Genomic DNA, 24978 nt, shown 5'->3' on the forward strand with positions numbered 1-24978 from the left:
GGAGAACTATTCTTTTCCAGTACAGTGGGACAGTGATGGGAAATGGAAACTGGAGGACTGTCCCTAACCCAAAGTTTCCCGAAGTCTGAAGCACTGACGGCTGAGATAAAGTTGCATTGGTAGGTTAATTAGCCACAGATTAGGACAGATCTTAGTTAGAATTTGTTAATTTGTATAGAGCTGTACTACAGATTTAAAACGTGCCAAGCAGAGGTGCTGCTGGACTGCAGAATGCCAGACCAGAGAGTTTCCACCTGCATTGTAATATCAGCAAAGCTTCTGCCAAACATCAGTGGCCGTCGAGTTTGTTTGCTAATCACCCTGAGCACTTGCTCCCTCCACTGCCACTGCCCTTTGGCTGCAGTGTGCATCATCTACACTGTCGCAAATCGACAAGGTTTCTTCATCAGCACCCAAACCGGGGACCTCCACCGCCAGGATGGTTTTGGGCAGCAGATGCATGGGAACAAATTTCCCTTCAAGTATATAACCATTCCTTCATCACTACAGGGTGTAACTCCAGAAACTCCTGACACCCAGCACGGAGGGAACACCTTCACCAGTTGTCCACAGTGACTGGCTCACCACCACCTTTGTAAGAGCCACTAGATTGGTCAATAAATGCCTGTCTCACCACCAATGGCCATTGATGAATTAAATGGGGAAGTTGCAATGTTAAACAAACATTTGAATTACTAAACACAAGCTTGTTGACTGGTGTCCGCACATTTCAAAGCTGATGCTGTGTAGTTGTCTACAGTTCATCATCTTCATTATGTGCTTTTGGCTTGAACCTCATCGTGTGAATTGGACTCTCGACCAGCTTGGGGAGGTACATCGGGTGTCGCTCTAGCCTCTTGAAGCTCATTCGCATCCCATCACTGTATCTTCGGGACAAGTCCTCCACCTTTGTCAAATGTGCCACATCAATTGAGTACCTTCTTGGTGATTTAAGGATCCAGTTGGAATGCAAACTGTGCTCACTTGTGCTGGTGGCAACTGGGTACAAATACAGAAAGAGAGGAATGTAGACTTGTCATTAGCACACAAGCAATTGTCTCCAACATTAGATTCAAGAACCTGCATTTTTAGACCACTTTCAATACAGTAAAATGCCACAAGCCAATTAGCAGGAGTGTAATCATACAGTGATGACAAATCACCAAATAAGAGTAGCAATGTTTCAGATGAAGTCAGGATTGTCTGGGGTTTGAAATACGGAGGTAGCCATGAGAACACTATAACTGTCAGCTGTACGAATGAACATTAACCCTACAGTGCGCCATTCAGCCCTTCGATTCTGCCCCATTGCTCAATTAGATTATTGTCGATTTGCTTCACAGTTCTGTTTAGCTGCCTTGGGTGAATATTCATCAAAGCCTTTAGCTAAAGTTTATCAATCTCATTTTGAAATTTCCAATTTACCTCCAGTTTCAACAGCTCATCAGACAGAACCAGACTTCCATTTTGCATTACCAAACTTCCATTTTTCCTATTTATATCCAAATCCATCAATTAAGTAAATATTTCCCACATGACTGCAGTGAGTACACTTCAGAAATACCTCATCAGCTGCAAATTCCATTGGAAGATCCCAAAGTGACTAAAGGTCAATATGAATGCAAACTCTTACAACATTTTACAATCATCCCTCAGTTTGTGTTATTCTGTCTTTTATGGGGCTGGGATCGTGTCATGATGTTATGTTGCTACCAGAACAGCCTCCCACAGTTTTCAGTGGGAAAGATACGGGGACAGGTAGACCACAAGACATCCGTCAAGCATGTTTGAATGAAATGGCAGCACTGGGGTGGGGGCAGGGGGTGGTGTGGGAGGTGAGATCCAGCTGCCAATTGTCACAAGGCAGCTCACCAACCTGTACCACAGCTTGATTCACTGGCCTCAGTTCCACATCCCTCCATAACCTCACCCAACAAAGGTCAACCAGCCTATGACATGAGACCAGAGGCAATGTCCTCCTTGTTGCTGACTACCCAATCAGTGGAACAATTTGCCACTCACCCACCCAGAACCCATTGTGATTTTGTCAGTCTCCAAATACATAAAAGGCAGTCAGATAATCAAAGACATAAACAAAAAATCTCAGGTCCACGCAGTGTTGGAGATAACTCAGTTTTATGTATAATAACAATTTTTGGAACAATATTTTGTGTTACCATTGTAACACAATGTAAGGGGCTGCAGTTTGATTTCAAGATTTAGATCTAAATGTTTTAGATTATTGTACAACACTGAGCTCCTCAGAAACTGTAAACGTACAATGTCCTAAGGCTCAGTGAGCAGACCAATGAGGCTTAACAAGGTAGACTTTGAATTCCACTAAGAAAAACTTACTAACAAAGTCCATGTCAAGATGCATGCCCTCTGCTGCATGAACTCTGGGCTTGTTTCCCTGATCGAAAGCTGCAATGACAGAATCGAAGTATGCGAGTGTTTCTGCCTCTGTTGGTGCTGGGGTGGGATTAGATTCATTCTTTGTTTTCTGTTGAATAAAAAGCAGTTTTACTTAGATAAGGATGGAAAATATTCCTCAGTTGCCAACAAAATTTTTAGCTGCAGATGAGAAATGTATCCCTGAGCTCTGAACTGGGTCATAACATGGCAGCAGCTCTTTGGCCCACTGAGGCTGTGCTGACCATCAAACACCCATTTACACCAATCCTATTTGTTCTTCTTCCCACATTCCTATCGACTGTCCCCTCCCGATCGTACCACCTACTGGGAACCACTTACAGTCATCAATCAACTTATTAACCTGCACATTTTTGGGATATGGGAGGAAACCAGAGCACCAGGAGGAAACCCAAACTGTCACAGAGAGAGGGTGCAAACTACACCAGAGCTTAAGGTGAATAAAGTCTCTCAGGCTAAGTGCTTATTTTGATATGCTTGTTATACATTGAATTTGGGGATAACATAAGAAGAAAGATTTGCATAAAAATATCAAATTTCCCAACCTCAAGACATCTCCTAGTGGTTCTTCAGCCAATAAAGCACTTTCGACTTGCCATCACTGTCATAACATAGGAAACACAGCACTCAATGTGTGTATAGCAAAATCCCACAAGCAGCAGCCTATAAAGACCAGGTAATGTGCTTCAGCGATGTTGATTGTGGGCAAATATTGCTCGGGAAGCTTGGGCTGACTTCTCTGCTCTGTGGGATTTTTTTACCTTGACCAAAGGTGAAGGGGCCAACTTTGCAGGTGTGGTGTTACAGTTTAACACCACACCTGCAAAGTTGGCCCCCTCACCACTGTGTTTAAGTCTCTGCCGTGAAACTCAATGCCACGACTTTCTGACTCAGAGGAAAGTTCCTTGGCTGGCACTACAAACAGTGGGATGGTCAAGCAATGAACACAAATGTTTTAAACAGTTCTAAAGTCATGCGGCCATTTGATATCTTGCAGGTTGTTCATTGTTTACTTTTTATGAAAGGAATATTTAGCACAGGGAGTATTTTTGTATTCAGGGATTGTAAAAGCATTTCAATTTTTAATTGGTTGTTCTATTTGTAACAAGTATTATATTTAAAAATTGAGGCCTCCCTTGACCCAATTGATAAGTCTTTTGAACAATGCAGAGTGCAGGATATATGAATGCACGTGGTGTTTCCCATTTTAATCACTCCTATTTCAGTTATGAAGCAAAATAAATTTATTGACCAATAATTGTAGGTCTAACTATCGACCCATTTAAAAATGACATTTTACAAATCTATTTTTTGACAGTTGAGGTAACAATTCACCAGTCAAGGGCCCATTTGTTGGATGCTGAACAGCCTCCTGTTTCTAGTGTGGTGGAAAGAAAATACACTCATCACAAGATGGATGTGGGTCATTGGTTATTTTGGCACAGGTATTGCCTGTACCTGACCTAGGCTTTAGGTTCTGTGACCACCCAAAAATGTGGCCCAGTGAATGTCTGAGGACCTCACTGCAAAATTGGTTTGCCCTAAGACAGCTGCTTCAATTGAGCCCAGAAAATTAGGTGGCTATCCCTTTAAGCTGTTTCTTAAAGGGCCCACTTTAAGGTAAACATAATAACTTTTTTTCCTGTGGCTGTAGTATTGTAGCAGGAATGTCCCTCTCAGCTAAAGACTGAAACTATTCAAGTCACTAGTGACTACCTTTTGCCTTATTTCTCCTCATCCATCACTCCATTTGACAGTCATCTTAAAGGTCAAAATCGATCCCCTTGAAATGAAGCACAGCTGCTCACATCACTCAGGGCTGGAGTGAGGAGTTATCAACTGAAGCAATAGTTTAGTACCTTCTTCCTGAGAAGGATCACCAGATGGATAGCACAATAGGCTTTTTAGCTTCATTCCCTCTCCATACAGGAACAAAGCCTTGCAGAATTACCCCCTCCTAAATGGTGGTTGCAACTGCTGAGTGGTTTTATTTTCAGACTAATAAGGAGTTTTGGTCAAGAAACTCTCCAGGTATTTTTTTGGCACTGAACCCACCACGGTGTCCCCATTTAACATATTGGTTAGAGTGATCAGACCAGATGATGAGAGGGCACAGTAAGGTGGGTTTATGGTGCATGCCATCTGGACCAGGTAAGTTATCCACACTTAGTGCAGCTAACCATTCTAGTACCACCTCTTTATCTATTTCTAACCCATCCAGGATCTCAACTCCATCTTCCTTTGCTGAGACTCCAGCAGTGTCATCTACTGCAAGAAAGACCGATGTAATGTACGCACTCAGCACCTCACCAATGAGTAGATCCCCTTTGTGGTTGCTGATAAGCCCCACCTGTACTCTTGCTGCCTGTTTTCTGTTTATGTGTCCATAGAAGATTTTTAGATTACCTTTTATATTTGCTGCCAGTCTTTTCTCATGCTCTCACTTTGCCTCTCTCTTTCTGTTTTGTACTTAAACTTTCTATATACTTTTATACTTAAACCTCTTGCTCTCATTGCCTTGGTGAAGCAGCCAACATAATCACAGACCCCATCCACCCGGGTCAGTCTCTCTTCTCCCCTCTCCCATCAGGCAGAAGATACAGGAGCCTGAGGGCACATACCACCAGGCTCAAGGACAGCTTCTATCCCATGGTGATAAGACTATTGAATGGTTCCCTTATATGATGAGATGGACTCTTGACCTTACAATCTACCTTGTTATGACCTTGCACCTTATTGTCTACCTGCAATGAACTTCCCTGTAGCTGACACTTTACTCTGTATTCTGTTATTGTTTTTACCCTGTACTACCTCAATGCACTGTGTAATGAATTGATCTGTATGAACGGTATGCAAGACAAGTTTTTCACTGTACCTCGGTACGTGACAATAATAAACCAATACCAAACTCCAAACTTCCTAAAATCAGCAATGATTTGTACCTGTGTTATCAACCTGACATGCCCTCTTTTTCACTTATGTGACATTTCATCTTTTTAGACATCCAAGGAGCTCTGGTTTTAACTGCCCTGCTGAAAATGTACCCACACTGTACCTGAACCTTCTCATGGCAGATAATTATTATCCCATCCAACCAATCACACCACAGACAGCGTGGTACTGCAGTGCCGGCCTGATCAACATGCCCAAGACTCTGTACAGAGGTGTCAACTCCGAACCTTATGACTCAGAGGGGACAGGCTATCCCCACAAGCCACAGCCAAGCTCCTTTGGGGAACAGCTGGTTGACCTGTGATCCCAGTCACACTGCCCACCTTTCTGTCTCTTTTACGGAGTTCCACTGTCTGCAGATTTTGTTTTAAATCAGGCGTTCAGTTTAGGTTAGATTTCCGAAAGAAAAGTTGCCATGCGTTGTAAACACATCTGACTCAACACCATTCCAAGTGAAAGAAAGGCTTGAATTTAAGACCCCATGCAGTCCCGGGGCGTTTTGTAGCCAACTCTGTGCCTGTTCACTAGTGTCCTAACTTGGGGAAAGGTGTCAATCAAGGTGTCAGGTTACAATGAAATAATGGCCGTTTATGTACCAGCCGAGCGCTCGCCGATCTTCTTCGAGTGATGTCATGGAATATTTATCTACCTGCCTGCCTGCAGATCATTGTCCATTTATGCATAGGAGCGGCAAACTAGAGTCATAACACAGAAATGGGCTACCGTGTCTACGTCAACCATCAAGTAGCAATCTACAGAGTCATAGAGTTGTACGGCACCGAACTAATGCTGTACAAATAACGGCAACACTCCTAACGTTAAGGAGCTGGGATAGATAGAGTCATAGAGTCATAAAGTCATAGATAATTAGGAATGCAATCACTGTGCGCTAGTGGGAACGGATATACTTACTTTAGAGGTGTGTTTACGAGGCGGTGGCTTCTTGCTGGATTTGGTAGGTGTGACCGAGACTGAGGATGGGCCCTTGGACTTGCCGGGGTCGCTGGCTGGTCGGTATTGTTGGCGGAGGACAATCAGGTCGTGCAGGTACTGCAGGCAGTCTTGTGTCCTCGACAACATCCACAGCCTATCTTCAGCCTTGATGTTGTAGATGGAGGAGTCCACGCTGACCGCGCTCTGGCTGCGTTTCAAAGAGCTGCCGATGTGTTGGTGACTTTCCCCGATCAGGTAGAGGGAGGTGCTGCGGACCAGCCTGATGCCGGTGTCGTTGATCGGACACTCTCGGCTGCGGCTGGATTCACCCAGTTTACTCACGGCATCTGCCCGAAACATCACGTTCAATTTCTTCAGCATGGCCCTGGCGGTGAGCTCCGAGACACCACAGCCCGCCAAGTGTTAGAGGGTGATAAATGATAGCATCTTCACTGTATCTTATAGTATTTGGGTTTGTAACCATGGGTTTATCATTTAAACTGGACTGACGGGAAGGAGATCCCGCTGTGCCCTGGTTACATTGCTGATTATATTATGTCCAATGTCCTTTCAAACGCAATTCCTCCAGATAAGTTTCACTGTCCCCCTTCACTCCAAAGCAGGGGTGCTGACCAAGGTGCTGAAGACGCATACAGCGTGGTCGCAGCGGCTGCCCGGGTCGGTGTGTGCGGGGGTAGAGTTGGAAGGCAGAAAGTGTCTGGAGACGGTTGACTCTGCAGTAACATAAAGCTGCAATCCGATAGCACCTCCCGCTCTGTTACACGAGCACTTGGGCTCAAGTGTCTCCCTGTTTCTTTGCAGACAAAAGCCGGTGTCAACGTCGCCTAGTTGAAACATCATTTATACAGAAATGATCAATTAAGAAAAGTGAAGTGTCAGGCAGGTGGTGGGCAACATAGTCACTGCCCTCTTCATGTTGCCGGATGGGGCATCTAACTTCATGCTGAGATCAGGAACGTCTTAAAAAATCTTAAAGTATTTACAGTTAGCTCTTGCATTATGTCTGAGCGGAAATAAATTGTGCTACGTTTTGCAACGAGCATTTCAAAGGAGCTGGGCGAGTGTTAAATCATGAATGGGTCGGGATAAAGTTACTGTGTTTGTCGGGCTGTCTGTTCCTCGCTGAACAGTTCAGGAACTAAAGGTGGTTGATTTCACCTACCCCCTTTATTTGATAATGTATTAAAAAGAAGGAAATAGCCACAGACTGATACTGTTGGTGTTTCGCCCTTTTCGAATGGGTCCTGCAGCGCTAGGAAGAGGAGACTTGCCTTTGGCTATAGACAGAAGCGGTTTTGTACGTGGTTTTGATTATGGACAATCCATGTGCAGTATGTGTCAATGGACGCCATCATAATTGGAGTTTACGCCACAGGATACCAGCTCCCAATTAACATTTTAATAAGCGAGGATTAAAGAAAGAATTGTGATATATACAGCAGCACAAATGACTGTAGCATACCGCAAGCACTGCATTAAATTACCATCATACACAAAGGGTACAAATCCGGGCAGCAGGGGAGCTTCAATCCACATCTATTTAACTTGGTGGCAAGAGACCCTCCAACTGAACCAACCTGACACTTCTGGGTGTAATTTTAACTGAGCATTAGGCGGGAACCCCACGTGATTAGCTCGGAGGATGCGTTGAGCCTTCACCAATATTACTCCTCACTGACTTCAATGTAAAGTCAAACGGGCTATAAAATCAGTGCCGCACTCAATCCCACCACTTCATCCACTGGCAGATTAAATTATTATCACCTCTATCTCTTCGTGTTGGAAAACAGTCATACGGTCAAGTTTAGTGAGGGTGTCAGGGTTGGACTTCTTATACAAGGGTAGATCTTAACCTTGTGTGATAGTGCAAAACAATTTGACAAGGAGAAGTCAACCACTCTTACATTTCTCCAGAATGTGATTATAAGGAAGAAAAACATAAAACGGATGTAATGTGGGTACGGGCTCACTTTCCCACTGCTGCACGATTTCAGGTGATTGAAGAAGAGCTATATTAAATTGGTGTTTAACTTGTGAAGGGAGTTGGATTCTAACCTAGCGTTAAGTGCCTGCGGTTTACCCAAAACAGAATAATTTCCATGACTAAGAGGAAAAGTTAGCAGACTTGCATCTCATTAAAAGAGCTGGCACTGCTGCAATGGGTTGAACAACTTTCTTCTGTGTGTAATTGTTTGATTCTAGCTGAGCATCATTGTTAGATTTGGGGTGGAGATTCTGCTCTGGGTGATATGTGCAAATTGTGCTCAAAGTTTGGGTCAAATATTTTGAGATGTTTTATCTCTTGGATTTGCATTTGAACTTAAATATCAGTGAGCCAATACAAGTGGCCAACGTTTTTTTAGAAAGTGTCTTTTAAACTTTGCTGGAAATCTGAAATAAAAACAAACACTCAAAATATTTAGCAGGTCAGGCAGCATCTGAGGAGAGGGAAACAAAGGTAAGGTTGATGACCTGATGAAATGAGATCCTTTGATCCCATGCACTTGCTGCCTTTTTATACCTTTTGGTGATGGAAGTTGTGGGTTCAGGAACTTCAGTCCCACAGTAATCAGAGAGTTTACAAATGGTAGAATTGGGAACAGGTTCTATTCTGGAATGATGAGATCAAATTCTAACCTTGAGTAATGGGGCTAAACTGGGCAAATAAGGATAGTTCTAACTTCAGGAAATAGGAATGTTTTCTAACCTTGTGTAATGGGGGTACTTCCAGTCCTGGATTAATATCTCATCTGGAACACTGAGATACAATTCTAACCTGGAATAATGGGAATTCTAACCCCAATTAATGGGGAGAGTTTATAAGCAGGAGAAATGGGGATAGATTCCAACCTAGATGAACTGGAATAGATTCTAGCAGGGAGTGAGAGGGAAGAATCTCATTTGGAGAAATGGGGATTGTTTGAACCTAAGGGAATGGCGGGAAGATTCCGTCCTGGCCGAAGGTGGATATCATCTGACTTGGAGTAATGGAAGTATAATCTACCTTGGAGCATTTGAAATAGATTTGAACTTGGAAAATGGAGATACATTCCTGACCTTAGGAATGGTAACATGTTTGAATCTGGAGTAATGTTCGAACCTCGAGTAACATGGACAGATTCAAATCCAGAATAATCGGGGAAGATTCTTGTCTGGGGCAATGAACGTAGAGTTATCTGGGAGCAATGGGGAAGATATGATCAGAAATAATAGAAAATGGTTCCAACCTTCATGAAGGAGTTAGGTCCTGATCTTGAATAATGGGGAGAGATTTTAACTTTGTGTAATGGATGTATTCTCTAACCTGGAATCTACCCCAGAGTAGATTCTAGTTTTTTCTGTGATGTGGGTTGAATCTAACATGGTGTAATAGGAACACTGGCCTTGAATAAAGGAGATGAATTCTCAGCTAGGATCACGGGAAGGGATTGTGTACAACTGTAATGGGGATATATTCTGGCCTGGAGAAAAAAGCAAAGAATCTGACTCAAAGAGTGGGTATAAATTCCAACCTGGACCAAGAGAAAAACTTCTAACCTGGAAGGATGGGAATGGATTCTCACTTGGAGCAGTAAATGAGCGAAACATGGAAAAACTACACCAAAGAAGAAAACCTTCCAGCTGGTTGAATAACATCCACCCAACCTTCCACACCTGTAGTTTTCTGATTTCCACACAACTTTCTCCAATCTCTGGCAACAGCAACATGATCCAGTAGGAAAGCACCCCAGGTGGGAGTCGAACCCACAATCCCTGGCTTAGGAGGCCAGTGCCTTATCCATTAGGCCACTGGGGCTTCTTGTGCCAGTGACTGACCTTGATTAATAGCAAGGTGGCAGAACATGGATTCAAACAAGGCACTTCAAAACCACAGTAATCAGAAAGAATACAACCATGTACACTGGGAACAAATTTAACTTTGTCGTCATCATTAGATTCCAACTTCAGTAATGGGGATGGATTCTAAACTGGGGTAATGGGGATAGTTTGAGCTTCAAGGAATGGGAATGGTTTCTGACCTTGCGTAATAGGGGGTCTTTCCCAATTCTGAATTAATGGAGAAAGACATAATCCCTAAAAATGAAATAAAAGTATAACCTAGAATAATGGGAATTCTAACCTTGATCCATGTGATTTCCTAACCTGGAGTAAGGGAAAGAGTGCTGAAAATAATTTAAACCTGGAGTGTTGAATGAGAGAAACAAGGGAAAACTGCAAAGAAGGAGACCATTCAGTTGGTTGAAGAATAGCTACCCAACTTTACTCTGCACTCTGGCAACAGCTACATGATCCAGAAGTAAAGTTCTACACCACCCCAGATGGGACTTGAACCCACAATCCCTGGCTTAGGAGGCCAGTGCCTTATCCATTAGGCCACTGGGGCTGCTCATAACAGTGGATGATCTTGACAAATAGGGAGGTGATCAAACTTGGATTCACACAAAGTGCTTCAAAACCAGAATAATCAGGCAGATTCCATCCTGGGAACAGATTCTACTTTGGAGTGATGACGTCAGATTCTAACCTTTAGAAATAGGGCTGGACTCTAAACTGGGGTAATGGAGAGAGTTCTAACTTCAAATAATGGAATGGTTTTTAACCTTGCACTGCATAGTGGCGATATTTTCTATCCTGGTTTAGTAGGGATATATCCACTGGAGTAAAGTGATAAAATACTAATGCTGGAGTAATAGGAATTCCAATCTTGATTAATGGGGACAATTTCTGAACTGGAATAATGGGGGCACATTCTCACCTGGAAAAGATTCTAAATGGAGTATCTCACCTTGAGAAAAGGGGATAGATTCTATCTTGGAGCAATGGAGGAATTGAAAAAGAATCTATTTGGTATTTGTATTAGTTTATTATTCTCATTCGTACTGAAGTACAGTGAAAAATATGTCTTGCATACCGTTGGTACAGATCAGTTCATTACACAATGCATTGAGGTGGTACAGGTTAAAAACAATAACAGAATACAGAGTAAAGTGTCACAGCTACAGGGAAGTGCATTGCAGGTAGACAATAAGGTGCAAGGTCAAACAAGGTAGATTGTGAAGTCAAGAGTCCATCTCATCGTATAAGGGAACTGTTCAATAGTTTTATCAACATGGGATAGAAGCTGTCCTTGAGCCTGGTGGTATGTGCCTTCCTGATGGGAGAGGAGAGAAGAGAGAATGACCCAGATGGGTGGGGTCTTTGATTATGCTGGCTGCTTCACCAAGGCAGTGAGAGGTATAGACAGAGTCCACGGAGGGGAGGCTGGTTGCTGTATCCACAACTTTCTGCAGTTTCTTGCGGTCCTGGGCAAAGCAGTTGCCGTACCAAGCCGTGATGTATCCAGACTGGGGAGAGATTCTATCAGTAAGTGGTTGGGGTAGTTCAAACTGAGTATAATGAGGGGGCAGATTCCATCCTGGAATAATGTGGTAGTAATGGAGACAAGTCCTATCTTGCAATGGATTTGAATCTAGAGAAGTGGGGATTCATTCCGAACTTGAGAATTTGTGTCAGTTCTCATTGAATAGAGTCTGATCTGGGAAGGAATCGTTTGCAAGGGCAATGTGGATGTATTCGAGCCTGGTCAAATAGTGAGAGACTCTACCTTGGAAGAATCAGAATCAGATTTATTATCAATGATATATGATGTGAAATTCGTTGTTTTGTGGCAGCAGTACAGTGCAAAGTCATAAAATCTATAAATTATGGAAAATAAGTAAATAGTGCAAAAGAAATGGAATAACGAAGTAGTGTTCATGGGTTCAGGGACCATTCAGAAATCTGATGGCAGAGGGGAAGAAGCTGTTCCTGAATCATTGAGTTTGGGTCTTCAGGATCCTGTATGTCCTCCCTAATAGAAGTAACGAGAAGAGGGCTTGGTGAGAGTCCTTAATGATAGATGCCGCCTTCTTGAGGCACCGCCTCTTGAAGATGTCCTCGAAGGTTGTGCCCGTGATGCAGCTGGCTGAGTCTACAACCCTCTGCAGCCTCTTGCGATCCTTTGCATTGGAGGCTCCATACCAGGCTGTGGTGCAACCAGTCAGAATGCTGCCCACTGTACATCTATAGAAATTTGTAAGACCGTCTGGCGACTTACCAAGATCTCCTGAAACTCCTAATGAAGTAGAGCTGTTGGCTTGCCTTCTTTGTGATTGCATCAATGTGTTGGGCCCAGGATAGATCCTCTGAGATGTTGACACTTGTAAACTGGAGCACTGGGAACAGCTCCTAACCCAAAAAAAGGAACAGATTCTCACCTGAGTTATTGAATGAGAGAAACTTAGCAAATTTACAATAATGAAGGCGATAAATCAGTTGGTTGGAAAACAGCTGTCCAACCTTCTCCATTTTCCAGCAACAGCAACATGAACCCAGCTGGAAAATGCTTCCTCGCCCCAGATGGAACTTGAACCCATAATCCCTGGCTTAGGGGGCCAATGCCTTATCCAACACACACAAAATGCTGCAGGAGCTCAGCAGGTCAGGCAGCATCAATGGAGAGAAATGAACAGTTGACATTTCGGGTCGAGACCCTTCATTAGGACTTGACCCGAAACGTTGACTGTTCATTTCCCTCCATAGCTGCTGCCTGACCTGCTGAGTTCCTCCAGCACTTTGTGTGTGTGTTGCTCCAGATTCCAGCATCTGCAGAATCTCTTGTGTCTCCAGTACCTTATTCATTAGGCCACTGGGGCATAAAAATGACTAATCATGATGGATATGGAAGTTGCTGAATCTGATTCACAGGGAACGTTTCAATCTGACAGCATTCAGACAGATTCAAGCAGGAATCTACCTTGGAATGCTGGCCTCAGATTTAATGTTTAGTAATAGGGCTCAGCACTAAACTGGGGTAATGGGGATAGTTCTGACTTCAAGTAATGGGAATGATTGTGCAATGGGGATACCTTCTATCCTGGATTAATGAGGGAATACCTCATCTGGAGCATTGGGGTACAACTGTAACCTGGAGTCATGCAAATTCTAACTTTGATTGATGAGAATTTCTAAACTAGAGTAATGGGGACAGATTCAAACCTGGAGGAACTGGAATAGCGAGAAAAAGAAAGAATCTCACCGGGAGAGAAAGGGATCCTGGCGTGATTGGATAGTCCTAAACTGGAGTAATTCAAAAGGATTGTGGCCTGCACAAATGGGGGAAAAGTTCTATCAGGGATCTAATGGGGTGAACAGATTCCTAGAGGAATTTGGATATAATCTGACTTGGAGACATATCTATTTCAGGGCATTTGGAATAGATTTGAACCTGGAGAAATAATGATGTATTCCAGACCTGAGTATGTTCTAACCTTTATCGATGGTTACATGTTCTCATCTGGGGTCATGGGGGATGGAGTCTAACCTTGAGTAATTGGGTGGATTCAAACCTGGAATAATAGGGTAAGATTCTCACCTGGAGCAATGGGAGTAGATTTTGTCTGGGAATAATGGGGTAGATCTGACCAGCAGTAGAGTTATAGAGTCATACAGCACGGAAACAGGCCCTTCGGCCCAACTCATCCATGCCGACTGTGTTGCCCAGTGAGCTCGTCCCATCTGCTCACATTTGGCCCATGGCCCTCTAAACCTCTCCTATGTATCTACTTATCTAGATGGCTTTTAAATGTTGTTAATGTGCCCGCCTCAACCACTATTTCTGGCAGCTCATTCCAAATACGCACCACCCTTTGTGTGAAGAAGCTGCTTCTGATGTCCCTTTTAAATTTCTCGCCTCAGATCTTAAACTGAAGCCCTCTTGTTTTTAGCAACCCCTTCCTGGGAAAATGACTATGTGCTTTCACCCTGTCTATGCCCCTCATGATCTTATATACCACCATCAGGTCACCCCTCAATCTCCTATGTTCCAGGGAATGAAGTCCTAAGTCTCCCTGTAACTCAGGCCCCCAAATCCAGGCAATATCCTAGTAAATCTCTTCTGCACTCTTTCTAGTTTAATAACATCCTTCCTATGACAGGGTGACCAAACTGTACTTAATACAAAAAGTGCGGCCTCACCAACATCTTATATAGTATATAGTAATATAGTAATAGAAAATGATTCTAACCTGGTGTGAAGGGGATGGGGTTTTGAGGATTGAATTTTCTTGGTGTAATGAGTATATTCTCTAATCTGGACTAATGTTGAATCTAACCTGGAGTGTTGAGCCAGTTTCCAAACAGGTATAACAAACAAGAAGCTGGAGGAACTCAGTGGGTCAGGCAGCATCTGTGGAGGGAAATGGACAGTCAACATTCGGGTTGGGACCCTTCATCAGATTCTTATCCGTATTGGATGAGAAAAATATGGAAAACATGCAACAAAAAGAAGACCATTTAGCTGGTTGAAAAATAGCTATCCAACCTTCTTCACAGTCTAGCAGTACCTATGTGACCCAGGAATAATGGGGGTATATTTTAACTTGCAGTAATGTGGAATGGTATCATGGAACGGGATTGTGTGTAAGAATAAAAGGGATATATTCAAGCCAGGAGAAATAGAGAGAAAACCTAACCTGGAAAAGTCAGTGTAAATTCTAACCTGGAGCAATGGAAAAAGTTTCTAGCCCAGAAACAATGGGAATGGATTCCCACCTGGACTGTTGCGTGAGAGAAATCTGGAAGAACTGCAACAAAGGAAGAGATTGTTCAGCTCTGAGAACAGTTACAAGACCAGAAGGAAAGTTCTTCCTCACCCCAGATGGGACTTGAACCCACAATCCCTGACTTAGGAGGCCAGTGCCTTATCCATTAGGCCACTGGGGCTGTACAGGCTAGACACTGATTTTGAAAAATAGGGAGATTACCAAAACTGGATTCACAAGCGTTTCAATCCCACAGTATTCAGACATCTTCAACCAGGTACAAATTCCATACACAAATTCATCAACGACACCAGAGTTGTTGGACAAATCACAGGTGGTGATGAATCAGCGTACAAGAGCGAGATGGAACACCTGGTTAAGTGGAGCTATAACAACAACCTCTCGCTCAGCGTCAGTAAAACTTAAGAGATGATTGTTGACTTCAGGAAGGGGAAGGAGGGCAGTGCTGGAGAAAGTCAGCAGTTTTAAATTCCTGGCTGTTAACATATTGGATGACCTGTCCTGGGCCCAGTACATAGATGCAATCACAAGGAAGGTACTTTCTTAGAAGGTCAGGAGGTTCGGCTTGTCATTGAACACTCTAATAAACTTCTTGAGTTGAACTGTTGTAATTATCCTGACTGGTTGCATCATGGTCTGGTACGGCAATTCAAATGCGCAGGAAGGTAAGAAGCTGCAGAGAGTAGTGGACTCAGCCCAGTACATCACTGGCACATCCCTCCACACCATCAGCAGTATCTACATGAGGCGTTGCCTCAAGAAGGTAACAACTATTATCAAAGATCCCCACCATCTGGGCCATGCCATCTTCTCGCAGCTACCGTTGGGCAGGAGGTACAGAGGCCTGAAGTCCCACACCACCAGGTTCAAGAACAGCTACTTCCCTTCGACCATTCACTTACCTGGAGCAATGGGAAAACTTCTAACCTGGAATAATGAGAATGATTCTCACCTGGTGTACTGAATGAGAGAAACATAGATCAACTGCAACAAAGAGACTATTCAGCTGGTTCAAAAATAGCTTTTCAACTTTCTCCATGCAATAGTAACAGTTAAATAACACAAGAGGAAAGGACTTCCTCACCCCAGATGGGACTTGAACCCATAATCCCTGGCTTAGGAGGCCAATGCCTTATCCATTAGGCCACTGGGGCTGCTATTGCCTGTAGCTGACTTTGATTAATGGGGGAATTGCTGAGCCTGGATTCACAGGAGGAATTTCAAGTTTAGATTAATCAAATGGCTTCAAACCATGCACACTGGGAACAGATTCTACTGTGGACCGATGTCATCAGATTTTATTCTTCAGCAATGGAGCCAGACTCTAAACCATGGTAATGAGGATAGAACTCAGTTAAAGTAATGAGAATGATTTCTAATCTTGTGTAATGGGGTAATTCCTATCCTGGATTAATGTGGATACACCTACCCGATGGAGCATTGGGATATAATTCTAACTGAGTGGGCATAGATTCTAAACTGGAGGAACTGGAATAAATTCTATCCTGCAGAAATGGGGAGGGGTTAAATCAAGAAGCACTGGAGATAGTTTACACCTAGTGTAATGAGGGACTGATTCCATCCTGGAGCCATGTGCATATAATCTAAATTGGAGTAATATTGTATTGGAGTATTTGGAATAGAATTGAACCTGAAAAAATGGGGATGCAATCTAGACGTGAGGATTTGTGACTTTCATTAAGAGGTAGATTTAAACCGGAGTAACAGAAATGATTCTAAGCTGGTGCAAAAGGGATAGGACCTGATCTTGAACAATGGGGATAGATTTTTCTTGGTGCACTGAGTATATTATCTAACCTGGACTAATGTCAAACCATACTGGAATATTTGGTGTGCATTCTAATTTCTATAATGAAAGTCAATTCTAATGTTGGGCTCTAGGAACACCAACCTTGTGTAAAGGTGATAAATTCTCAGCTAGGATCATGAGAAGGGATTGGGTGCGAGATCAATGGGGATTTATAGAAACCTGAAAATATATGGAGAGCGTATAACTTGCAAGTGGGTATAAATTCTAACTTGGAGCAAAGGGACCTGGAATGGATTCCCACCTGCAGCCTTGACTGAGAGAAGCATGGAAAATCTACAACAAAGGAAGAGACCATTTAGCTGGTTCAAAAATAGCTATCCAACCATCTCCATACACTAGCAACAGCTAATTGACACTCTAAATGAAAGCTCTTCCTCACCCCAGATGGGACTTGAACCCACAATCCCTGGCTTAGGAGGCCAATGCCTTATCCATTAGGCCACTGGGGCTGCTCAGACCAGTGATTGACCTTGATCGATGAGGAGTTACTGAACCTGGATCCACAGGGAGAGTTACAGATGGTACATCCAACTATGTACACTGGGAACAGATTCTACTCTGGAGTGATCTCATCAGATTCCCAACTTCACTAATAGGGCTAGATTCTAAATGTGGGTATTGGAGATAGATCTAAATTCAAGTAATGAGAATGGTTTCCAACCTTTTGTATGGGGGTAGTTCCTATCCTGGAATAATGGGGATTCTCACCTTGATTAATGGAGAGAGATTCTAACGTGGCATAATCAGGGAAGATTCTAACCCTGAGGAAATGGTTATCACATGGAGTGAAAAATATGAATCTCACCTGTAGTAAAAGGGATAATTTCTGCCCTGGAGTAGATTAAACCAGGAGTAATTGAAAAAGATTTTAACCTGTGAAACGGGGAGAGATCCTATCAGGTCCGGGTTAAACCTAGTAAAATGGGGGATACATTCCATCCTGGAATAATGTCGATGTAATTGAATTTGGAATGATAACGACATAATCTATGTTGTAGTACTTGGAACTGATTCCAACCTGGAAAAATAGGAATACATGCCAGATTTGAGTATTTGAGTTAATTATAAATTTTATGAATGCTACATATTATCATCTTGAGTGATAGTGATAGAGCCTAACTTTGAGTAATGTGGACAGGTTCAAACATGGTGTGATAGGGGAAAGATTTTCATCTGGAGCAATGGGGTACTTTTTGTCTGGGGGTAATGTGGTAGTTCTAACCAGGTGTAATAGAAAATTATTCTAACCTGGTGTGGAGGGGAAAGGACCTTATCTTGAATAATGAGGACAGACTTTAGCACAGTGCACTGGGTATATTCTCTAACCAGGATTAATGTAGAATTGAAACTGGGGTATTTGGTGTGGATTCTAGTATTTGGTGTAGAGCCTGGGGAAATAACTTGAAAGAATTGGTTTAAATTCTAACCTGTACAAGGGAGATAACTTCTAACCTGGAAAAGTAGGAACAGATTCTCATCAGAGGTATTGAATGAGAGAAACATGGCAAATTTACAACAAGGAAGGAGACTATTCAGCAGGTTAGAAATGACTCTCTCCATGTTCAAGCAACATAACCCAGTGAGAAAACATTACCTCACCCCAGATGGGACTTGAACCCACAATCCCTGGCTTAGGAGGCCAATGCCTTATCCATTAGGCCACTGGGGCTAGTAGAGCTAGTAGCTGACCTTAATAGGAAGGTTGCCAGACCTGGATTGCCAGGGAGATTTTCAAACCCACAGGACTCAGATAGCTTCCAACCACGTACACTGGGAACTGATACTACTTTGGAGTGATGACATCAGATTCTAACCTTCGATAATGGAAACCTAAATCAGATAGTTCTAACTTCAGGTAATGGGAAAGGATTCTAACTTTGTGGAAGGCTGTGTATTCTATCCAGGATTCTAACCAAGATCTCATCGGAAATAAAGGGATTAAATTCCAGCCCAGAGTAATTGAGATTCTAACCTGGAGACAGGTTCTCCCAGGGAAAAATGGGTGTAGTTTTAACCTAGTGTAAGAGGGCAAGGATTCCATCCTGGGGTACTGAGGATACAAGCATAGTTGGAGCAATAGGGACAGACATCTCTCGGGTTATTAGGGATAGATTCTAACCTGGAGTTATCAGTATAGTTAAAGCCTGGAGTAATTCAGACACATTCCAACCTGAAATAATGGGGACATTTCCTAATTTAGCTTAGTGGTGACCCATTCCAACTTGGAGTAATGAGGATAGATACTAACCTGGAGAAACTGGGATAGATTTTGTCATGGAATCAGTCGGGAAGAATCTCACTGGAGAAAAAGGGAGTTTCTATCCTGGAGTAGTGGAAGTGATCTAAGCTGGAGTATAAGTGAGTAAGATTCTATCCTGCAGGAATGGGGAGATGTACTATCCGAGAGCGCTGTGGATCATTTAAACCTTGTGGAATGGGGGAGAGATTCCATCCTGGAATAACACAGAAAATAGAACACACAACAGTACAACACAGGAACAGGCTCTTCAGCCCACGCTGTTGTGCCAATCAAACTAAACCAATGACTCCTAATTAATCTAATCCCTCTTCCTCGCACATTGGCCATATCTAAGAAACTCTTAAGCACCTACATTATATCTGCTTCCACTACCATCCGTGGCAGCACATTCCAGGCACCCACCACTCTCTGTGTAAAAAACTTACCCCTTCTCACCTTAAATACATATCCTCTAATATCAGACATTTCAATCCTGGGAAAAAGATACCAGCTGTGTACTCTATCTATGACTCTCATAATCTTAAAAACTTCTATTGGGTCTCCCCTCAGCGTCTGCCTCTTCAGAGAAAACAACCCAAGTTTGTCCAACCTCTCCTTTTAGCACATGCCCTCTAATCCAGGCAGCATCCTCGTAAACCTCATCTGCACCCTCTCCAAAGCCTCCACATCCTTCCTATAATGGGGCGACCAGATCCATAACATGGATATGATCCAGCTTGGAGTAATGGAGACATAATCTGTCTTGGAGCATTCGGATCAGATTTGAACCTGGACAAATGGGGATACATTCCAGATGAGAATTTGTTACTGATTATGTTACTGAGAATTTCTTATGAATAGTTACATATTCTAATCTGAAGTAATGGGGATAGAGTCTAACCTCGAGCACTGTGAACAGATTTAAACCTGGAAGGAGCTGGACAGATTTTATCCTGGAGTAAAGGAGATGGAATCTAACTTGGAGCAGTGCGGATATACTCTCCCCTTGAGTATTGGATTTAGATTCTATCCAACAGGAATAAGAGAAGATTCTCATCTGGAATAACAGGAAAGGTTCTTTATGAGTGGGACAAACTGGAATCTGCAGTCATGGGGACTGATCTTTCAGAACACACACAATAGATGCACTCCAGTGAGAAAGAAGAATTCCAAGGGGAGAACTCACTATCTTAGGTCTAAGATAGCATCAGATGTGGAGAGGAAGCATATATACTGGTAACGTGCTTAGCACACAGGAAGAGTTCCCAGGAACAAGACCAGTGATGGGATCGGTGTTAAAGTGAGCCCTTATAGCATTACGTATGTAGAGAGACGCGGGACTCCTGCCGTCCCTGCTGATGTACTGGGTCAAATCCAACAAATAACTGCCAGCGGCTCAGTGTGGAGAACCTGTGTGTGAGGGGTGGCGTTGGGTGAGCTTGGGAGAGCCAGGAAGAGAGAGGAGACAGCAGCTTGCATGATAGCTCCAGTGGTGGTGATGAGAGACTGGGTGGGCTATCAACACATGGAGCCTCCACCACTTCCTCTGGCAACCCGTTCCATATACCCACCACCTTCTGTGTGAAAAATTTCCCCCTCAGATCTCTTTTAAGTTTATCCTGTAACCACTGGTGGGCCTCTCACTTTAAACTGGTGTTCTCTAGTTTTAGACTCTCCCACCCTATGAAAAAGACTCTGCCCTATCTGTACCCCTCAGAATTTTATAAACCTCTATGAGGTCACCCCTCAGCCTCCTATGCTCTAGTGAGAATAAACTCAGCCTATTGTATATCTCCTTATAACTACAGCCCTCCATTCCAGGCAACACCCTAGTGAATGTCTTCTGCAACCTTTCTATTGTTACCGCATCCTTCCTGTAGTGTAGACCAGAACAGTACACAATACTCTGACTGCGGCCTGACTTAGATGTCCAGAAGACATTTAAAAAGGTGCTGCATCAAAGATCATGGTGCAGGAGGTAATATATTGACGTGGGATAGAAGATTGACTGAATAATAGGAAAAAGGAATAAGGAAAGAGGAAGAGAAAAGTAGGAATAAATGGGACTTTTTTGTGGTTGGCAAGATGTAATGAGTGGTGAATCACATGGATTAGTGCTGGGTCCTCGAGTTTAAGTGATTTATGTAAATTACTTGGGTGAGGCGCTGAAGGTGTGGTCGCTAAACGTTGACAACATAGAGATAGGTAGGAAAGTAAGTTGTGATGAGGACATAAAGAAGCTATAAAGTGACCAAAAGATTAAGTAAGTAGACACCAATCTGGCAGATAGGGAAATATATGTAACAGTCACCTTCTTTAAGAAAGGATGTTAAAGTGTTGGAAGCTACTCATAGGATTACTGGACTTGCCTTTGTCTTATTCATTGTTTATGCAACTGAAAACTAACTTGTTTTCTTACGTTCCCAGTTCTGATTAAGGGTCTGTCACCTGAAATGTTAGTTGTTTCTCTCTCCACAGATGCTGCCTGACCTGCTGAGTGTTTCCAGCATTTTCTAATTTCACCAGCCCAATAACAGAAGAGATGGGTTATCTTAGAGGAAAGGTTGGGCAGGCTAGGCTTGTATCTACTGGTGTTTAGAAGAGCGAGAGCGGACGATTGAAATGTATAAAATCCTGAGGGGTCTTGGCTGGATTGTTATCAGAGGTTGTTTTCTCTTGTGGGAGAATTTCGAACTTGGGGTCATTGCCTGAAAATACGGGGTCATCCAATTAAGACAGAAATTCTTTCCTCAGTAGGTTATGGGTCTTTGGAACTCTTCCTCAAAGAGTGATGCAAGGTGAGTCTTTGAATATCTTAATGAAGAAGTGGATAGATACATGCTAATCAAAAGGTGAAAGGTTACTGGGAGTAGGTCGAAATGTAGAGGTGAGGTTGCATTCAGATCTTATTGACTGGAGCAGGCTACAGAGGCTACTCCTGCTCCTAATTTGTATGTTTGTATATCCTATCCTGTTAATGGGTTTAGATTCAGTGCAAGAGGAATAAGGATGGATTTTTACATGAAACAGTGGGGAGGAATTGTAACTTGAAGTAATAGGGAGAAATTCTAACCAGGAATTATGGGGCAAGATTCCTAAATGGAGTAATCGGGGAACATTCTATCCTGGATTAATGGGAATAGATTCTATGCTGGATGGTTTAATGGAGAAACATTCTGACCTGGAATAATGAGTAACCTGGAAAGGAGATGAATTCTATCCTGGAGTAATGGAGGAAGATTCTAACCTGAAGTAACAAGGATAGATGTGGCCCTGGAGTAGCAAGGTAGATCTAACCTAGAATAATTGAGAAAGGTACGATGATTCAGTCCCAGTGTGGAAGACAGGCTGTGATCTGGAATAATGAGGATGTGTTAATTTGGTGCATGGGATACAGATTCTAACCTGGAGTAAAGGGGAAAGCTTTGCACCTGGAATAGTGGGATTGGAACATTGAATTGAGAGAAACATTGAAAATTTACAGAAGAGGAGGCCATTCATCAATTGAGAAAGGGCTACCCATCCTAATCCCACCCTCCAGGGTCCCAAATAGGATTTGAATTTACAGTCCTCTGGTTAGGAACCCAATGGCTTACTCATTAGGCCACTGCAGTTGCTTGCTGCTTCCAATTGAATTAATAGGAGGAGCTTTCAACCTGGGTTGATAAGGAAAGATTCACACCCGGAGTAATTGTCCAGCTTCTAACAAAGAACTAGAGGTTAGATTCTAATGTGGAGGAATGGAGATAGATACTAATGTGGTCATGGTGGCAGAATAGTTTTATCCTGAACAAGTCAGGGACAGATTCTATCTTGGAGTAATGTAAATCTATTCCAACTTGGAGCAATGTGGACAATTTGACCATTGAGAAACAAGGATAACTTAATGGACATTCATGTAAGGCTCAAAGGAAGACTGACACATTAGGAAAGACACTACAGAAAAAGTGGTCCACCAGTGGTTTCAGGAGAAATTAAAGACAGAATTAAATCTTATTTAAAAGTCTTATAAAGTTGCCAGAAAAGAAGGAAGACCAAGTATTTGGAGTGTTTTAGGATTCAGCAATGGATGACTAAGAAAGATAAAGAGAGGGAATATATGAGAGTTGATTAGCAAGAAACATAAAAGCAGACTGAAAGATGTCTTTGGACAAAGGCTAAAAGGAAGATACTGCAAAAGGGAAAGGACTAGTAAGGGCCAATGTAGGGGTTGCTTACAGATAGAGATGAGAGAATTTATAGTGGAGAATCAAGGTATGGCAGAGGAATCAAAAAAATATTTTGTGTCTGTCTACAAAGAAGATACAAAAAGCCTCCCAGAAAAACTGCAAAAGAGGAAGTTAAAGAAATTAGAAAATAAATACTGCAGTAATAAGATCATAAAAATGTACAGCACAGAACCAGGGCCTTCAGCCCAATGAGTCTGTGCTAACTACCAAGCACCCACTTTTTACATTAGCCCTAACCCATTTTGTTCCCCTGATATTCCCATAACTCAAGCCCTACAGCCTCGGTAACATCCACCTGAATCTTTTCTGCACCCTTTCCAGCTTAATGACATCCTTCATATAGCTGAGAGACCAGAACTGCACACAATATCCCAAGTGTGGTCCCACCAACAACTTGTACAGTTGTATCATGATGAGCACAGTGACCAGCTTTGGTGATGTTGCCTAAGAGATAGAAGTTACACTCTTGTTCAAAACATTTCCGTGGCAATTTTTAGCTCCACCTGAGCAGGCAGACACAGTCACTGCTTAACATCTTACTGAAAGATGAAACCTCCAACAGATCATATTTCTTCAGTACTGCCCTGGATTAAGATTAGCTAAATATGTCTTGACGTGCGAGTGCCACAGAAAGCCCTACTGACAGTCTGGAAATGAAGTCGGCACTTTTTGGATCAGGTGGGACATGCTCTTCAAGAAATGAAAGAAGGAAGGCCTTCTTTATTCATTCTTGTGACCCGAGTGTTGATGCCAAGACTGGGATATATTGCCCATTCACTGTTGCCCTTGAGAAGCCGATCCTGGACCTTCTTAACAAAAAAGTGAAAATCAATAAAACTGCAGGTGCTGAAAATCTAAAACAAAAAACAGAAAATGCTGGAAATACTCAGCAGGTCAGGCAGCATCTGTCATTTATTTGGGCCCTTCTTAAACCTGTGTGGTCTGTATTGGGAAGGTGCTCCCACTGTGTGGTTTCATGAGGAATTCCAGACTGTGGGGCAACAGTGGGAGATGGGCCTTTCCAATTTCACAATGCCTTTCAGAACCTCACTTACAAGTTTACTCCAAAAATGGCGATGTGGTTCCATTGTTCCTGGGAAGTGACAGTGAGATGCTAGGCTAAGCTCACAGATGTCAGTCTTACCTTTTAATTACTGCCTAGAGTCAGCTACAATGTAATGATGAATCTAGAGAAACATTTAAGAATTCTCCTATGTTTGCATCGTTTGAAGGTAACACAAATAAAGGACAATGCTTTCAGGGTCCAGACTGCATGAGTTGTGTCTTTTCGATTTCTCTTGCTGATCAGAATGCAGCAAAGCTACTCACTTAAGGCGCCGTCCATTTCACTCACAATGGGACAACAGATTAAGATTCAGAAAATGGAGCATCCCAGGCGCAGTGCAGCTGCCTTTGTCTGTGTCCTGCTCTGTGCAGGGGTTAGGGTTACACCATGGTGGAGGTTAAGAGTTGAAACCTGATAGACCGTGTGTGTATTTGAAGACTGACTATATTTAAATCTCTGCATTCCAGAAGTCTGACGAATGTCTGACGATGGGCCAAATGGCCTCTTTCTTTGTCGTAAATTTTCCGTGATTTGCCACCAGTTTCAGTGTCATCGAGCACTGATACGATGCTTTACATTCTACACATCCTCATCGTCCTGCCAGAGAAACTGCTCTCCTGTTCACAGGATGTCTGCTTCCTTCAGCACCATCCAATACACAGAGATTCACC

At 42.8% G+C, this 24978-nt stretch overlaps 1 protein-coding gene and 6 non-coding genes across 7 annotated transcripts; all 7 read right to left on the reverse strand.

The window, feature by feature from the left end:
* Positions 1-754: 754 nt before the first annotated feature.
* On the reverse strand, positions 755-6699 carry LOC127569644 (uncharacterized protein C13orf42). The gene is made up of 3 exons (XM_052014443.1): positions 6298-6699; positions 2356-2503; positions 755-999 (listed from the first exon to the last, which is right to left on the reverse strand). Exons 1-3 carry the CDS (start codon positions 6697-6699, stop codon positions 755-757), a joined length of 795 nt encoding a protein of 264 aa, XP_051870403.1.
* Positions 6700-10062: 3363 nt separating this feature from the next.
* trnar-ccu (transfer RNA arginine (anticodon CCU)) lies at positions 10063-10135 on the reverse strand. The gene has a single exon. It is a non-coding gene; the product is annotated as a tRNA-Arg (tRNA).
* A 515-nt stretch (positions 10136-10650) lies between these two features.
* Positions 10651-10723, reverse strand: trnar-ccu (transfer RNA arginine (anticodon CCU)). The gene has a single exon. It is a non-coding gene; the product is annotated as a tRNA-Arg (tRNA).
* Positions 10724-15029: 4306 nt separating this feature from the next.
* On the reverse strand, positions 15030-15102 carry trnar-ccu (transfer RNA arginine (anticodon CCU)). The gene has a single exon. It is a non-coding gene; the product is annotated as a tRNA-Arg (tRNA).
* Positions 15103-16023: 921 nt separating this feature from the next.
* Positions 16024-16096, reverse strand: trnar-ccu (transfer RNA arginine (anticodon CCU)). Its single transcript has one exon. It is a non-coding gene; the product is annotated as a tRNA-Arg (tRNA).
* A 1053-nt stretch (positions 16097-17149) lies between these two features.
* Positions 17150-17222, reverse strand: trnar-ccu (transfer RNA arginine (anticodon CCU)). The gene has a single exon. It is a non-coding gene; the product is annotated as a tRNA-Arg (tRNA).
* A 1147-nt stretch (positions 17223-18369) lies between these two features.
* On the reverse strand, positions 18370-18442 carry trnar-ccu (transfer RNA arginine (anticodon CCU)). Its single transcript has one exon. It is a non-coding gene; the product is annotated as a tRNA-Arg (tRNA).
* Positions 18443-24978: the final 6536 nt, after the last annotated feature.

The sequence above is a fragment of the Pristis pectinata genome, chromosome 4 (genome assembly GCF_009764475.1).
Source record: "Pristis pectinata isolate sPriPec2 chromosome 4, sPriPec2.1.pri, whole genome shotgun sequence".
NCBI lineage: Eukaryota > Metazoa > Chordata > Chondrichthyes > Rhinopristiformes > Pristidae > Pristis > Pristis pectinata.

Bases quoted from the DNA above. Each gene is read 5' to 3' on its own strand.
- LOC127569644 (XM_052014443.1), bottom strand. From the start codon at position 6,699: ATGCTGAAGAAATTGAACGTGATGTTTCGGGCAGATGCCGTGAGTAAA. The intron at 2,504-6,297 runs GTAAGTATATCC...TTTATTCAACAG, and splicing joins CTCGTAAACACACCTCTAAA to AAAACAAAGAATGAATCTAA. The intron at 1,000-2,355 runs GTAAGTTTTTCT...ATTTGTACCCAG, and splicing joins TCTTGACATGGACTTTGTTA to TTGCCACCAGCACAAGTGAG.